The sequence below is a fragment of the Urtica dioica genome, chromosome 9, assembly GCF_054948205.1.
Source record: "Urtica dioica subsp. dioica isolate 48M chromosome 9, U.dioica_male_clone48M_v1_H2, whole genome shotgun sequence".
Lineage (NCBI taxonomy): Eukaryota > Viridiplantae > Streptophyta > Magnoliopsida > Rosales > Urticaceae > Urtica > Urtica dioica.
This window is the reverse complement of record NC_142764.1, coordinates 20,405,410-20,422,996: the sequence shown is the minus strand read 5'-3', so window position 1 is coordinate 20,422,996 and position 17,587 is coordinate 20,405,410. Positions and strand designations below refer to the sequence as shown.

Sequence of the window (17,587 nt, the reverse complement as noted above, 5' to 3'; positions counted from 1 at the left end):
TCGGTAAACTATCAGAATTAAAAATAGTAAAACCATCCAAAGAAAAACCAAGCTTACTAAGCGAGTCAGCGACCATGTTCTCCTCTCGATACACATGTTTGATGCAAACGTTCATTAAGGCTTTCGAGATCATGGTCCATCGACACCCAATATACCAAGGCGGTTTAACTTTACCAGTAAGAGAATCAACAAGGACTTTTGAATCACTCTCAATGGTAGTGATATCCGCCCAAAATTTCGAGAGGTTGAGAATGCTAGTTACCAAACTTTCCGTCTCCGCATCCAGACTAGTTGTAGCCTTGATCGGACATACAAATCCACATATAAACGTACCTCTTCTATCACGGATGACACCTCCGATTGCCCCATAACCGTCGCGGAAAGCACCATCAATATTCAACTTAAAGCCTTCGTTTGGCGGCTTCCTTGAAAGCCACGTAGCGCTGCGAAGTTTATGTATAAAATTGGAATTTTTTTTGGATTTCGAAGAAACTCCTCCGGTTTCCGATGTTTTCTATTACAAAGAAACAAATAACCAGAGACAAAAATTAAAAGACAAAAAAAAAAAAAAAAAAAAAATGGGAAAACAAAACAGAGACACGGGAAATCCAAAACTAGTAAAATTCAATACCTAAGATATGACAACCTTATTATATGGACACGTATTTTTTATTGAGATATATTTTTAGAAAAATATATTTTTAAAATGGTTTAATAATAAAATAAATATCACTTTATTAGCATTTATTGAGCAATCTGAAAGAGTAGAAATATATTTATCATTCTTTTCTCAAGTATTGCCGCCCCATGCTCGATTAAATGACAATCAATAATAACGTACAAAAACTTTATTTTATGCCCTTGTTAGGTGAAGTTTAGGGTGGCAAGTGAGCTTGAATAGTTGATCTCCTACTATATATAAATTAGGTATTGTAAGCCTAGTTTCATCAGGATATCATCAAATACAAAGTGCTAATATTACTCAAATATATATATTTTGTAAGAAGACAGATAGTAGTGAACTAATCAAAGAGAAGATATGGAAGGAAAAACTGCTATTGTGAGCCTACTCTTACTGAGCCTTGCGGTGGGACAATTTCAAGTTGAGGCGAAGAGTTGCTGCCCAAACACCACTGCCAGAAATATCTATAATGTTTGTCGTTTCGGAGGAGGCTCCCGACCACTTTGTGCAAAAACCAGTGGATGCAAAATCATCTCAGGAACTACATGTCCGACCGGAAGCTTTCTCGAAGACACTGGTAAAATAAACTCATCATTTATTCTATTGTTCTCTGTAATTCGTTAGCTTGCTTCTAGAGATTTCATTTCGATGCATTTGCTTTGATTCAAGGTGACGCTGTCATTAATGAATACTGCAAGTTGGGTTGTGCATTCTCTGTGTGCGGTGCCATAACCACTCTCCAAAACTCTGGTAAAACCACTCCCCAATCTCAGTCATATTATTCCCATATATTTTTCATGTTTTTTCTTGTTCTAATTTTATCCAACTTGTTTCGCTGACTAGACGCAGGTGAGGTTCTGAATGAAGCTGCTGAAAAATGTAACAATGCATGTTCTGCCTTGTGCACCAAGAGCTCTATTGAAACTGCCTAAACAACCATATATCTACGGAGATACCATGCACAAGTGAAGAGTGTCGTTTTCCTGATGAAGTGTCGTTTTCCTTGCTTTCAATAAATGTCATGTCTGCATGACAAAAATGTATGCTAGACTCTCTCGCTATCTGCTCGCGTTTAAGATGTTTTCGTCTTCTTGTGTCTGCTTGTGTTCTAGAAGGCTGTCAATCCCAGATTGTATATCCTTCTACTTGTTGTTATATGAATAAAAAGTAATGTTCCTTTTTAATCTTCTTCTCAAGTACTTAAGAGTGACCAAACGTTAGTTCTCATCCCTCATCATCAGAATGACCTACTTGAAAAATACACATATCGATCAACACATCTACTGTAGAATTTGAGAGAGAATTCGAAAGGAAACAGAGAGTTTTAATTCCAATAATATATTTTATTTGTCATTAAAAATAATGAACTTACAAGTATACGTAGAGTTACAGAAAACAAGAAATAAAACGGGAACATTCTAAACTAACTACATTAAAAAAGACAATGTAATAAATGTACACGACTTATGATATTATAGCCCTAAGGTTTACTAACTGAAGAGGAGTTGAGCTGGGAAGAAAAACTAAACTTCAACACTTCCATCAAGCTTGATGGTAAATATAGAGAAGATCAAGCTCTTGTTACACAGTTTAGAGAAACTAGCTCGATGGAGAGACTTGGTTAGAATATATGCCACCTTATGTCGGGTTGAAATATACTTCATTTCAATAATCTTTGACTCTATCTTATCACTGATGAAGTGTCGATCGATCTCGATATGCTTAGTCCGGTCAAGATGAACTGAGTTCTTTGCAATGCTTAGGGCAGCTTGGATGTCACACATGAACTTAATAGGACCTTCGAACTTGATCTTGAGGTCGTCCATTATCCGCTTCAACCACCTTCACGCACTCCGTTTGCTAAAGACCTTAGTTCGGCTTCTGCACTGCTTCGGGCAACTACGATTTGTTTCTTGCTTCGCCAGGTGACGAGATTACCCCAACCATAGGTACACATGTCAGATGTAGATCTTCGATCTGAGGCATACCTTGCCCAGTCTGCGTATGTGAAAACTTCACTTCCTCGACATAGTTTGATAGGATTTCGACTGAGTGTGCATTGTTTGAAAGGCGGATGAAGTGGTGTTGAGGGCGAATGAGTTTTTGATGGTGTTCATGGTGATTGTGTTTGGGTTCTGATACCATGTAGAATTTGAGAGAGAATTTGAAAAGAAAGAGAGAGTTTCGATTATGAAAATATATTCTACTTTCCATTAAGAATAATGAATTTACAAATATATATAAAGTTACTGAAAACAAGGAATAAAATGGAAACATTCCCAACCAACTACATTGGAAAAGATAAAGTAATAAATATACACAACTTCAGATATTACAGTCTTAATATTCATGGTGATTCCGAGGTCGTGCCAATCTGTTCCAACTAATTCGAAAGACGAACTGAAGAGGAGTCGAGCTGGGAAGACGAGCTGAACTTCAACAGTTACACCCCCGATTTCAAGAGATCTTATCTCGTAGTCCATTTTCAATAAATTAAGGAGTTTAAGTCCACACTACTAAATTTTCTAGTGATAAAAAATACTCATGTAAAAGAAACAATTGATAATTTTAATAATATTGATTTTCTTGCGGACATGCCAAAAAAGGCTTATTAGGGTTTCCATAAACACTGATGAAATCTCCTTATTACGATCCATGTACATATCCATGGACTCCATATCAAATTAGTACGAGGCCACAACTTAGCATCACACATCGATAAATAAATAGATATTAACGCAAGCCATAATAATGTTTCGATCAAGAGCCCATCTCAAGATTTTGATCACATGGAAGCTAAGGGCTCATCGTAGTCACTAGTAATACTAGTTTCGTAGCTGATGGCGACTGGGCTCCGAACACGGTGAGTCCCGTCAGTCCACTCAATCGAACCGAACCTCGCAGACTTTCCAAACCCACCGCTAGAAGTGAACGTGACAGCGAATCGCTGAGTTGGATTGCTCGCCTCAAATGAGAGTTTGCTCGGTTTAACGCTGATCTGAATACCCGCCGGCGAAGACACATTGGCTATGTAAATAGCGTTGGAGTTTCTACCAACGTTTGTGACCCTTCTCACGTACGTGACTGAGCTTTTCTCGGCCTTAAAGACCACCGCGAACGACGGAAGGTTCAGATCTCCCGGCGTAACCCTAGCCCCAATCGCGGCGAAGATCTTATCACAACTCACATCCTTTTTCAGGATTATCTTTATCTTCTTGGAGTCATACCCAATGGAACAAAGGAACGCCACGTAGTCGTTCACGTCCATGTCGTAGACGAGCCCCGGATCGGCGGCTCGGTTGGGATCCACGTGTCCGGCTCCATGGATGAACGGTGTGGACTCTTTCCCAGTGGCGAGGTCTTTGATGGGCGATCCGGAGTTGTCCAAGTCGTAAGATGTGGTCATTAGGGCAGACTTTATGGCTGAAGTTGACCATTTGGGGTGAAGGCTTCTGAGCATGGCCGCGAGACCGCTGACATGAGGGCATGCCATGGAAGTTCCGGAGATCACGTTGAACTCCACGCGCCGAGTATCGAAGGTCCAGCTCGACGGGCTGTTGACCCCGGTCCACGCAGCGATGATATTGAGCCCCGGCGCGATGAGGTCCGGTTTGAGAATCTGAGGCGTGATATGGTTTGGGCCGCGGGAGGAGAACGCCGCCACCTTCGGAGCCGGCGGCCACGGATCAAAAATTGTTCCAATGGATAAGATGTTTGCGGTGGCGTCTCTTGTCGTTTTTATGTACTTCCTTATTTCTTTGCCGGAGGCCAGAGAAACCCTAGTAGCCGGAACGATGTAGTGCGGTTCGGCTTTGAGCTGCTCTCCTTGGTTGGCCGTGTTAGTCAGAATCATTCCGATCGCCTTAACAGACGACACCGCATCGCCCTGTGCCATAGGGTTTCCTCCCCCCTCGCAAACGATGATTTTCCCGGCGAGTTCGGATTCTCGGGAAAACTTGTTCTTCAAGCAATAGCTGTTTCCGAACTCGGCGGCGTCCACTACTCGGGAGAAGCTCTTTGGTAGAGGCTTCCCGTAGTACAGCGAACTTCCAATGAAGATACGGCCGTCCCCAAGGAACACGTTGGAGCAGAACTCGCGGTCGACGGAAGATGCTCCGACGGTGAGCGCCCATGGAGGAAGGTGGTTTGAGGTGGAAGCTTTAGGCCCGTGATTGCCAGCGGCCGCCGAGAAGAGGATTCCATTCTGCATGGCTCCGAACGCTCCGATGGAAATGGTGTCCTTGTAATAAGGGTCAGCCCCGCCGGTTATGGACAAAGATATGATGTGGACTCCGTCGGAGATTGCCTGTTCAATCCCGGCCAAGATGTCGGTATCATCGCAACCATGATAGTGGCACACTTTGTAGATCGCGATGCGAGCTTTTGTGGCCATTCCTCGGGCTTCTCCCCGGGCGAAGCCGTAGAAGCTCGCGTTGGAGACCGCTGACCCTGCTGCCGTGGAAGCCACGTGGGTCCCGTGCCCGTTCTCGTCCCTCGGGCTGCTCGAAAAGGGTTGGCCAGAGTCGAACGTTCTGGCACCGATGATCTTACGGTTACAAGACGATGCAGGGAATTCAATGCTGGTCTCGCATTTTCCTTTCCACGACGATGGGACCGGAGACATTCCGGCGTCGTAGAAGCTGCGGCGGTCCGGCCAGACTCCAGTGTCGAGGACTCCGATGATGACGTTTTCTCCGTAGTTTGAGCTCGGCCACAGACCGGATTTTTCGGAAAGTCCTAAGAATTTATAGGTGTGGGTTGTTGCTAGCTGGCGAGTTTGGCCTGGGACGATCAAGAGGATTCCGGGAAGGGATTCGAGCCTTTTCGCTTGGGAAGGCGTTAGGGTTGCGGAGAAGCCATGGATGGCCTTTTCGTAAGTGTATAGAAGCTTTGGAGAAGGATGGTCTAGGGAGTTAAGGATTGAGGTGTACCAGTGGAGATGGGAGGTGAATAATGAGGGCTTCTCTGATCTTGCCACGTGGACGATGAAGGTCTTTGGGATGTGATCAGAAAAGGTTGCGGGGATAAGAGAAAGGAAGAGGAAGAAGACTGAGAAGCATTGAAGTATTTTCATTGCCATAGGGTTTCTATATGAAATATGGCTGCGATCTCAAATGTTTGTTTGAACCTAAAACTTAACGAGAGGCTTTATATATACCACGTGCATGATTGTACCAGCATACTGTATTTACATTTATAGCCTTATTAAAAAGACAACGACGATTAAGAGATATCAACAGACTACTTTAGGCCTGTTAAAAGTTGGGCGTACGTGCAACTTTTTGTTCGCGCATATACATCGCTGATCATTTCCACAATTCACAATTTATTCTACAAATTAGACTAAATTTTAATATATTAATGTAAAGATGAGAATGTGTGATGAAAATATCTAGGTTTTTTGGGCAGTAGTTTAGCAAGGTATTCTAAGCTATACGAGGAATGTTATAACTCAACATCCTTATTATAACCTTATCGTCCTTGCAAGATACGGTTAACATAAAATTAGGAGTCTTAGGATCAAGTTTTTATTAAGTTCAATACTAGGTTTGAAAATTATCACCAGCGCACTATCCATATCTAGTGCTGGATTAAATACTAAATTAATACATCATTATATGAGCGACTGCTACTTTCGTGACACTTAAACACGCATCACATGACCGACAAATTCCTTCTCATGAACAACAGAAAATTTTATCGCGGCGAGAACTGAAATTTTTTAATTTTTAATTTTTAACTCAAAGCCTTCCAGGAGTAACTATACTATCGTGGAAGCACTCATCTATTCAACACATCCATGAAGAAAATAGTTTCCGTCATGAACTCGCTCCTCTTCGAGGCGAGGTATTTAGAAAACATTTTTTTTTTAATTTTATTTTATACCACGACAATAATCACTTTCCAGCGTAGATAAGGCAAACTAACGCGATTCTTTGAAAAGTAGAATTTTGCCACAGCAAGACATCTTGTCTTTGCTGCGAGAGCTTGCAAAAGCTCTATTCTAATATCTTATGGTATTATTTTTCTATCTTGATATCTTATAAATGCATGACTAGAAACAATTTCATGGAGATTTGACTTTGAAAATACAACATTTTAACTTGCATTTCCAATTTCTAATAAGTAAATTTAATACGACTCGCCCTAAAATATGTTACATTCATATATCGGTTTCAAAAACAAAAGTAGAATTAAGTTGAATGAAAAATCCAACCACCAAAAATGTAGTATAACGATTTCATTATTTTGTTACTTATAGCTTAGAAACAATAACATATATGAATTTATGAAAATTAACGATACTCTGGTTATTAGCCAAATAAAAATTTAAATATTTTACATAGTATGTACTCAACATTTGATATATATGGCCAGATTTTCATTTACCAAAATAAATGGGATAAATTTTATAAACAAACTTCAATAACTACTAATTTAAATTAAAAAAAAATAACAAAAATAAACCGTCCGTTTGAACTTTAAAATTTCAAAATCCAATAGTAAACGAGGAAAACTAGTCATACATGGAAACAAATCAAATCAAAGGGTAGAGTCTGCAAAAATTAAACTCTACCGTCGAATAATTATAAATAAATAAAACTATACCATGCTCTATTGTCAGAATAAGAATAAGAAATAGAAAATAAAGAATGTCTTCCACATCTTGTTTTTGTTTTATTGAGATGTATTTGAAATGACAAAATTTTCTTTTGATTTTTGATTTTTTTTAATAAGGAAATAAATAAAAATAAAAGTAGTTATCTTAAATAACATTTATTGAGTAATTTGAAAGAGAAGAGCATATTTGCATTCTTTTCAATATATATAAGGTACCCTCATCAACGTCTCTTAATAGTTACTCCTATCCGATCCCCATGGAATAAAATTCAATATATAAGGTACGACAGCTTTATTATATGGACACCTATTTTTTATTGAGGTAATTTTAAATAAAAAAATATTTAGATTTTTAAATTTTTTAATAATAAAATAAATAGAAATAAAAGCGCCATTATCTTAACATTTATCCAGTAATTGAAAGAGGAGTATATTTGCGTGTTGTAGCGTAGTGGTCGATCTCGGCCTAGTGGTACTTTATTAAGCTTTGTCTTATCGTTTACAAGAGTTTGACTTGAGGGTTTCCCTTGTGGGTTTGGGTATTGTACATGAGCTTATTTTGTCTTTTTTGCTCTCGGAATATTTTTTTTTTTACTTTGCGAAAACAACAACATAACACAAACCATTAATGTGTTATAGTTAAACAAAAAAAAAAAAAAAAAAAAAAAAAAAAAAAAGAAACAAAGATATAGGATATTTTATATAACTTCGAATAGTACCTATACGCCCAAGAATGTCTATGAGATAAACTACAACATGTTCTTTTATGCCCTTAGTCTTTTACGCCCGTTTGGAATTCTCTCTTTGTCAATATAGAAAGCGTATAGAGTAAATGATATATGGACATAAGTCCGTAACTGATTTGCCAACATGGCACAACAACCTTGCCATCTAATATAATCTATACAAACGTTAACGTGCAAAACAATCAACAAATCAAAAAACGACACCAATACTAAAACAACACAATCTATACTAATGCACATTAACAGCCCCACAAGAGAGATCCAGTGAAAACAAAAGTAGTCTAGTTGCAATTGTGATATTTCTCATACGTTTCGCCCAAATAATATAATACAATAAATACGATTATCGATCTCATGAAGACAAGCTATAATCTCGAGCTATTTTAAGAAATATCATAAATTGAATCCACGGTAATCGAGAGATCGACTAATAAAAAACACAATAAATTAAAATAAATTTTAAAAGATCAGAACTATAATGACTATCCCTATTTTATCTACCATTAATAGACTCCTTTCCTATGTTTTCAATCAAATTTACAAAAATAATTGCTAATCTCTCTCTCTCGAGTGAATAATCTCAAAATAATTGACGAACTTTAACCTCTCGGTATCAAACCCTATTAAAAAAATCACAAACATATTATAAACAAGAACTCATAAAAGAACTCATAAGATTGCACAAAACGTATAGAGTGTTTTACTAACCTAGATCATCAATGATTATATAGCAAAAGTAGGATTATTTACTAACTGTTAAATCAAAATGCACGGCTAAAACCAAGCAAACAAGTATGATGAAAACGAGAAAATAAATAAATAATCTGGGGAATCGTTAAAAGTATTTTACATCATTCCGAGCTACATAACCCCAATAAAAACTAAAATTTATAATTTAAAACATACAAACAAAAGCAATATACATAATTAACAAGGAAAAGGAAAAGAAGAAACTAGTTGAAGTTAAAGAACAAGCTCCAAAGCTCTCTAAGGGAAACTAGTTTAAAAAATGAGGGAAATTTGTGTTTTTTGAAGTCTAATCTCATTATTATAGGCTCTATACTGATTTTTGGAGCTACATATAAATATATATGGGTCATTTGATGTGATTCAAAGGTTAAAAACGAATGAGTAATCATTACAGAGCCTTTTGGGCATGCCACGCGCACAAGATCGTGATCTTCTAGACAACACGCACAACAATTTGAATTGGTCGTAATTTTTTACTTTGATTTTCGATTTTCACAAATAAATACACAATGAAAAGCTACGAAAAAGCTCTATTTTAGTATCTTATAGTATTATTTTGCTAACTTGATATCTTATAAATGCATGGCTGGATAAAATTTCATGGAGATTTGACTTTAAAAATACAATATTATAACTTGTATTTCTAATTTCTAAGTAAAATTAGTAAATACGACTCGCCCTAGAAATAGATTTCACTCATATGCCGGTTTCAAAAACAAAAATAGAATCCAATTGTATAAAAAAAAAATCCTACCACCAAATATAGAGTATAATGAGTTCATTATTTTCATACTTCTAGCGTACGTGCAATCAAACAATAACATAAATGGATTTATGAAAATTTAAGGATCTCTGGTTAACTAGCCAAACCAAAAATTAAATATTTAACAAAGTATGTACTCAACATTTGATATGCATGGCCAGATTTTCATTTACCAAAATAAATGGGGTAAATTTCATAAACAAAATTCATTAACTACTAATTAAAATTAACAAAGAAAAAATAACTAAAATATACCGTCCGCCTAAACTGTAAAACTCCATTATCCGATAGAAAATGAGGAAAACTAATCATATACCGAAATAAATCAAATCAAAGGGTCGAGTCTGCAAAAATTAAACTCTACTGTCGAATAAATATAAAAATACACTATACCCATGCTCTTCATTGTCAGAATAAGAATAAGAATAGAAAGTAAAGAATGTCTTCGACACGTGTTTTTTGTTTTATTGAGATATATTTGATATGAGAAAATTAGATTTTTTTTTATTTTTTTAAATAAGGAAATAAATAAATAAATAAAGTAGTTATCTTAAATAACATTTATTGAGTAATTTGAAATAGAAGAGCATATTTGCATTTTTTCAATACATAAGATACACTCATCAACGACTCTAACAGTCACTCCTATCATAAAAGAGAAGTATATTTGCATTCTTTTCCTCTAGTTTTGCTCTCCAACCCTCATCAAACGTCGTCTTTTATTTAATAGTCACTCCTCTGCCGTCCCATGCTCGTTTCAATTACAATCAATTATAACGTACGACAACTTTAATTTATGTACGTGTTAGGGTGGCAAGTGAAGCTTGAATGGTTGATCTGCTCCTATATAAGTTAGGTATCTGTAAACCTAGTTTCATCAGCATATCATCAAATACAAAGTGGTAATATTCCTCAAATATATTAATATTTTGTAAGAAGACATATAGTGAAGTAATCAAAGAGAAGATATGGAAGGAAAAACCGTCATTGTGAGCCTACTCTTACTGAGCCTTGCTGTGGGACAATTTCAAGTCGAGGCGAAGAGCTGTTGCCCAAGCACCACTGCCAGAAATATCTATAATGTTTGTCGTTTAGGAAAAGGCTCCCGACCACTTTGTGCAAAAACCAGTGGATGCAAAATCATCTCTGGAACTACATGTCCCACTTGGAGTATTCTCGAAGACACTGGTAAAATGATCAACTCTTCATTTGTTTTATTGTTCTTCTGTAATTAGTTAGCTTGCTGCTAGGGATTTCATTTTGATGCATGTGCTTTGACTCAAGGTAACTCTGTCAATGATTACTGCAAGTTGGGTTGTGCATTCTCTGTGTACGGTGCCATAACCACTCTCCAAAACTCTGGTAAAACCACTCTCCCAAATCTCAGTCATATTATTCCTATATATTTTTCATATTTTTTTTTTGTTTTAATTTTATCCAACTTGTTTCGCTGACTAGACGCAGGTGAGGTTCTGAAAGAAGCTGCTGAAAAATGTAACAATGCATGCAGGTTCTGCCTCACCAAGAGCTCTATTGAAACTGCCTAAACAATAATATATCTACGGAGATACCATGCACAAGTGAAGAGTGTCGTTTTCCAAATAAAGTGTCGTTTCCCTTGTTTTCAATAAATGTCATGTCTGTATGACAAAAATGTACGCTAGACTCTCGCTCTAGCTGCTGGTGTTTAAGATGTTTTCGTCTTGTTTTGTCTGCTTGTGTCCTAGAAGGCTGTCAATCCCAGATTGTATATCCTTCTACTTCTTGTTATCTGAATAAAAAGTCATGTTCCTTTAATTTTTAATCTTCTTATCCACGTTTTTGTTTCCCATCCAACAAATTTTTGCACAATTTACAATTTAATTATTCTACAAATTAGACTCAATCTTGATCTGATAATGTTCACGAATGTACTATAAAATAAATACCTAAAGATGAGCATGTAACGAAAATATCTACTTTAATTAGAGCAGGGTAGCAAGGTCATAATTAATGTCTTTTTTGTCGCAGCAGCGAGAGCTTAAAAAAGTGTTCTTCCTACACGAAGGAACCCAAAAGCGTCCTGGAACTACTTTTCACGATCAAAATCTATATTAGTCGCATGGAAAGTCAATATCTCGTGACTTTCCACGACAAAAATATTTTTGTCGGGGATTTCAACAACGGAAAAAACTTCCGTCGTGGAAAGTCCGCACTAATAAGGACCACAATACTCTTATGTTTACTAGCCCATGTTTACAAAGTAAATGAATAATAAAAAAAAATTGAACAAATTAAGAAAATAAACACAATCAATCAATTAATAATAAATAAATAAATAAACTAATTCATATCCCACATTGTTTTGCTTTTATTTATTTTTTATCTCTCTCTCTCTCTCTCTCTCTCTCTCTCTCTCTCTCTCTCTCTCTCTCTCTCTCTCTCTCTCTCTCCGTATTTCATATTTTTCTTCAAATCATCGTATTAAAAAATAGCTAAAAGTGTGTAGCCCATTTTATACGCTATATATTATGTACCTTCTGACAAGTCGCATTTGTTTAGTTACGACATTGTTGGAAATGTTGGAATATTAGAGAGAAAAAGTGGACAATAAAGAGTATTTATTGTCTAATAAGCTGCTGATTTTAGGCAAAGGTTTGAGTGGGTTCCACTCAATGGAATTTGATAATTCTTTCGTATTATTCTTCCTTGCGGAATGGGGTATAATATTGATTATAAGTTTGCAAAATCAGAGCTAGAATGAATGAGAAATTGATGCTCAAAGTATGCTTAAAGAACATTTGTTATGTGTAATTGAAGTGGAAATCAAGAGTCTCACATTAGTTGGTAATGAGTGTTGTGGTAGTGTTTATATATTCTCCTCTTTATTTAGTGGTCATCCAAGTGCAAGAGAGGAGAGTGTGTGCGGGTTATCTCTTAACCCCTCACGCGCCCGCCGAGCCGGGCCGGGCCGGGCTCGGGCTCGGGTTTCGGGAATGTCTGGGGCTGGGGCCTTGGGCCGATTCTTAACTTTTTACTGAAAGTTTCAATTCATAAAGTTGATTTATTCTACAAATCACTTGAGTAGTTAGTGTAACTTGGACGTTTTTTTATTCAATGTCCGTGCATTAAGACTGAATTAAGACCAAACGGTTTGATTCAAATTCTGTAACCGCATAGATACTAGCCTATAAATAGAGGCTTACTCCTCTCATTCGAAAACTCTCTCTCTCCGAAATTGTATATTTGTACGAATTTTACACTATCATGATATTGATTTTTCTAGTTTTTTGATATTTTTACATTTTTAAACTATTTATTATGAATTAAAAATAATAAAAACAACTATACGCGACTTGTCGCGTCTAAATCTTCATGCACCAAAAAAAAACCCCATTCCTTAACAATCGGGGTTTGTATCATGTTATCATTGTCTATCGATTCACACTAATACCTAGGGATTATTTTTTTATTCTACTAGGTATTATCACAGGTCTTGACAGAATAAAAAATAAATAATAAACTGAGAATGAAGCCTTTATTTAGAAAGGGCCTTGGGCATCGCCCCTCTCGTCCCACCCTTGGACCGGGCCTGATCCAACTTATTTTCTTCAATACAACTTAAATAATTTAGACAACAATTATTTTTCAAAAAATTGGTTACGTAAGCCACCTAAACTATAAGAATTGTAAATTAGCCAACCTTTAGTAAATATTTTGTAAATAGCCAACTTGCATACGTAGCAGCCTATTAACTACCTTTTTTACATGTTTGGCTGGATTAAATAAGTCTTTTATTAATCTGTTAATAAGTTAACTTGGCTATTTACAAGAAATTAACGAAAGGTGGGCTATATCTCAATTCACTATAACCGTGTGGCTATATAACTTAATAACCCATTATTTTTTTTTTTTTTTAGGCTCCAAACTCACTCCTTGGGTCTTGTTTTTTTGGTAATAATGAGATACTCATAGTTCACCGTAGGTATCACTCTACCGATCATGGGTATCGAAGCGTACTTTGAGGCATACATCGAATCCAGATACTCGTAGGTATCACTCTATCGAAGATTTAATGAAACATTATCCGATATGAGAGTTTTTTATATGTGATAATCAATGCTTTAAAAAGAGTTAATTAAAATAATGTTACAACTAATGAGTTGATGTGATCTCTGTCTAGAGAATTAGGTAATGAAGGAGATGATCGGTAATAACAAGGACGCGAAATTGCCGAGTCAAGCATGGGCAATCTTGTGAAATCGCCTGCCGCTCATGTACATGTAATTGGTTGCTGCTATCATGAAGTGAATTAGAAAGTTGGTTGTGAAGGCTTTATTCAATATATGTTATTTCTATTTCTTTAATGAATACAATACCGAGGGACCCCAGAAAGAATGAATAGTCCCACATGCGGAGAAGAGGCCAAGCAGGTAAGAAAAAGTGTAACTATAATTATTGAATTTAAAAATTTAATGATCAAAAGTGTCAGTTAATAATAATTAAATAACAATAACCTATAGATATCAAACCAAATTAAACAAATAATTAAAAAATAGTTGAACAATACAAGAAAATACTACTACAAAGATTTTTTTTTTTAAAAGGACAAAAAAACATAGTTTGTGTTGTTGGACTTCATTCTCCATTAATACATATCAATTGGGTCCAAATAAACTAATTTGGTCCAAGCCCAGAGAGTAATCTCGAAGTCTGGATGGAAGCCAACGAAAAGTATCGAGCTAATATCTAGATTCAGGTCCATCTCGGTATCACGAAGTATTATATGGCTGAGCCCACCGTCGTGCTAGCTTGCATCGATGCCCAGCGAGCTCGCCTTGATGCAGGCCAGCTCGCTCAACGATGCGCCCCTTTTGATCATCAATCATATGCGATTATGAGATTCGGAGATCTCCATTCGCCCTAAAAAAACTACATATATAGGATTCATGAGTGTATTTACGCATGTTACTTTTGATCATCAATCATATGCGATTATACTGCGTCCGAGCTCTCTTGATTTTGTATTTACATCTTACATTCGTCATTTTGATCATCATCCATTTTTCTCGTTACTTTAGTTCAATAAAAAGGTCCAGAGCCATATTTTGATTATATTGTTTACATTATCTTATACATTTCGTCTTATTTTCTATTTCAGATCAAATTTAATCTCGTTACGGAATTCTGAGGCCCAACTAAAAACTCAAACTCGACATTCTTTCATCACGAATTGTTGAAACTTCTTTGAAGTGATTTTTTCACGTCAACAATTAAGTTTTAATTGTTTATAATTTTTAAATTATTTATTATTTAATTTATACTAAATATTACACATAATTAATATATAAAATAAAATACATTATTATTATATACATAATTAGTAACCGATCAAATCAAGAAACTTAATCTAAAAGCATATTCGTAGAATAGTCGCTTTAGTGTAATATAAGGTGTAGTACCATTTGAGCAAAAAACAAATTTAGTGTAAAAATATAGTGTAAAATTTACACTAAAATAGTATTATCATTGGAGATGCTCACAGCCATGTTTTTTTTAATCTTTTATCTAAATAGCCTTATTCTTTTAATAGAGTTCTATTTTTTTCTAAGCAATCAAAATACATAAGAATTTCATCGATCAACAAACCCTCAAAATTTATTATTTTATATTCATAAACACAATCTTAAACTATCATAATCATACTTCCACCTAGGGCTATACAAAACCGAACCGAAAATCGGATAAAACCGATATCCAAACCGAACCGAAACCGAAATTTGGAGCCACGTCAGCTAACCGAAATTCGGATTCGGATAACCGATCCAGTTTACAAAACTGGACCGGATATCGGATTTGATTTTGGGAAAATCTGGGTATCGGTTATTTAACCGATTTTTTTTTAATTAAAAAAAAAAAAGACTTGATCATGTTGTATTGCGAGAATACATGGATGAAGTGGAAGCACTAAATGATTATAAACAAGGTGTTTCGAGTAAGATAATTAATTTGATATTTTATTTGACATATTCATTTGTTGTATGTTTATTAAAACAAATTTATTTAAATTTATGTCATTATTATTAACATATGATGGTCAAGTTGTCATAGAATAACAAACTTCTCATATATCAACTCCTACTATTACTACAACTTGATTATGTGATCTATAAAGGTAACATACAAATTCAATTGTTGTATGGTTTATTATGATGATTAGGGTTGTAATTTTAATTTTATATTATGATATTTACATGTGCATGTAGTTGAGGCGAGTGTCCTTTTGAATTTTATTTTTTTTACTCAGTTTTGGATTATGCATTGTCATTTTGGAGCTTTATAAGAGTCGTTTGTACTCGTTTTTTGAATTTTAACAAACCGGATTTGGATTTTAGAAACTAGATATCTATTTTATAAAACTGGATATTAAACTGGATCTGAAATTTTACAAACTGGATAACCGAATTTTAAAAATTGGATACTGGACTTGATACTGGACCGAGTTTTTAAAAACTGAAAATTCATTCGGATACTAAAAATGCCAAAAACCGAACCGAACCGATCCAGTTTCACCCCCCTACTTCCACCGATGTAGTTTTCCTTTCACTCGTTGTTCTTTTGGCTCTCATTGTATTTTTGTTGTTCTATAAATAAATAGGACTTTCGTCGATGTAGCTTTTCTTTTACTCGGTGTTCTTTTTTCCTCATTATGTTTTGTTGTTCTTTAATAAATAAATATAACATCTATTTTATATTGACCAAACATCTAGATTATAAATATACACAATTTTTATTTATTAAAGAAACAAAGGATAGCATCAACAAAACAACTACCATACATACAAGATACTCTGCTTTTATACAAACAAACTATGAAAATGCACCAAAACAACTTAATGTGAATGAATAATATGTTTTTATTATTATTATTATTCAATTAATCACTGACAAAACTTCCATTTTTTTCTCAACAATAAAAAGCACATAACAATTTTCACCAATAAAAATCATCATAATTTATATCTTTATGTTAACAACACAATCTTAAACTATAAATCAGCACTTAAAAATTGTAAAAACCATTCCTGAGCATACAAAATCAAACAAAAATAAAATAACACATTCAATCTCACCATTCGGAATTTTCCATTCTTAATAATCAAAAAGCCCTAAAGAATATCACAAATGAGAACATTCAAGTAATAAGAACCATTTTAAATTCGAAGAATCATTATCGAATAAGAAAATTCAACATGCGCAATCATTCTCGGTCAAAAATCATTTAAAAAAAAACCCCGAGAAACTAAAATGATCGCTTTTGTGACGATCCGACTTTTCGGACCGTCTTACTTATCTTATTTTTTAAAACTTAAGAAAATTTGAGCTAAATTTTTTTTTTTAAAACATAAGTTAAAATATAAAGTTTGAAAACTCATAACCTAAAAATAAATTTTCATTTAAAACTTGATGAACGAAAACAACCAAAAAGTCGAAGTTGCATAATCGAAAATTAAAACCCAAAAATACCATTGTAAATAAATACCATAGATAAAGTCGTAACCTTTAACGGAATTGAAAAACATAACTTAAACCATGAAAAATAAAACCTTGGGTTTGGATTATTGAAAAACTGAAAGCAAAGCGGAAGTCTTTTATTTTCGAAAACGGAAACCATAACCCAAGGTTTTATTTTATTTTATTGCTTACGTTTTGTGAGTTATAGTTATTCTCGCTGAGCGTTAGCTCACTCTATGTATATACGTCCGTGTTGTAGGTGATAGGTGCGTTTATTACGCGTAAAACTCCTATTGCCCGGACTAAAAACTAACGAGTCCTCAAGTGTTTTTGATAGCTTTTGTGTGTTTATGAGTGATTTTCAGGTTTAAGAGGTCAATTGGGTCTTGAGGAGGTTATTAGCGCATCATGTGACGATTCCAAACAATTTCAAGGAGATTCATACACATTTGGACAACTTGGAGCGAAACAAGGAACGACGTCCTCTTCCGCACGATTTTGGGATTTTTAAATGATGCTTTTGGGTGATCC

At 35.2% G+C, this 17,587-nt stretch overlaps 2 protein-coding genes and 1 pseudogene across 2 annotated transcripts; 2 read left to right on the top strand and 1 right to left on the bottom strand.

The window, feature by feature from the left end:
* The first annotated feature begins 929 nt into the window (after positions 1–929).
* LOC149385657 (DELTA-urthionin-Uf1a-like) lies at positions 930–1,866 on the top strand. Its single transcript, XM_089624967.1, has 3 exons — positions 930–1,259; positions 1,352–1,432; positions 1,526–1,866. The coding sequence occupies exons 1-3, from the start codon at positions 1,040–1,042 to the stop codon at positions 1,612–1,614; spliced, it is 390 nt and encodes a 129-aa protein (XP_089481093.1). The 5' UTR covers positions 930–1,039; the 3' UTR covers positions 1,615–1,866.
* A 1,272-nt stretch (positions 1,867–3,138) lies between these two features.
* LOC149385656 (subtilisin-like protease SBT1.4 pseudogene) lies at positions 3,139–5,804 on the bottom strand (annotated as a pseudogene).
* A 4,614-nt stretch (positions 5,805–10,418) lies between these two features.
* LOC149385655 (DELTA-urthionin-Uf1a-like) lies at positions 10,419–11,273 on the top strand. Its single transcript, XM_089624966.1, has 3 exons — positions 10,419–10,750; positions 10,847–10,924; positions 11,021–11,273. The coding sequence occupies exons 1-3, from the start codon at positions 10,531–10,533 to the stop codon at positions 11,107–11,109; spliced, it is 387 nt and encodes a 128-aa protein (XP_089481092.1). The 5' UTR covers positions 10,419–10,530; the 3' UTR covers positions 11,110–11,273.
* The last annotated feature ends 6,314 nt before the right edge of the window (positions 11,274–17,587 follow it).

Coding starts and splice junctions, on each gene's coding strand:
- LOC149385657 (XM_089624967.1), top strand. CDS start 1,040: ATGGAAGGAAAAACTGCTATTGTGAGCCTACTCTTACTGAGCCTTGCG. Junction 1,260..1,351: donor AAGCTTTCTCGAAGACACTG/GTAAAATAAACT, acceptor CTTTGATTCAAG/GTGACGCTGTCATTAATGAA. Junction 1,433..1,525: donor AACCACTCTCCAAAACTCTG/GTAAAACCACTC, acceptor TTCGCTGACTAG/ACGCAGGTGAGGTTCTGAAT.
- LOC149385655 (XM_089624966.1), top strand. CDS start 10,531: ATGGAAGGAAAAACCGTCATTGTGAGCCTACTCTTACTGAGCCTTGCT. Junction 10,751..10,846: donor GAGTATTCTCGAAGACACTG/GTAAAATGATCA, acceptor CTTTGACTCAAG/GTAACTCTGTCAATGATTAC. Junction 10,925..11,020: donor AACCACTCTCCAAAACTCTG/GTAAAACCACTC, acceptor TTCGCTGACTAG/ACGCAGGTGAGGTTCTGAAA.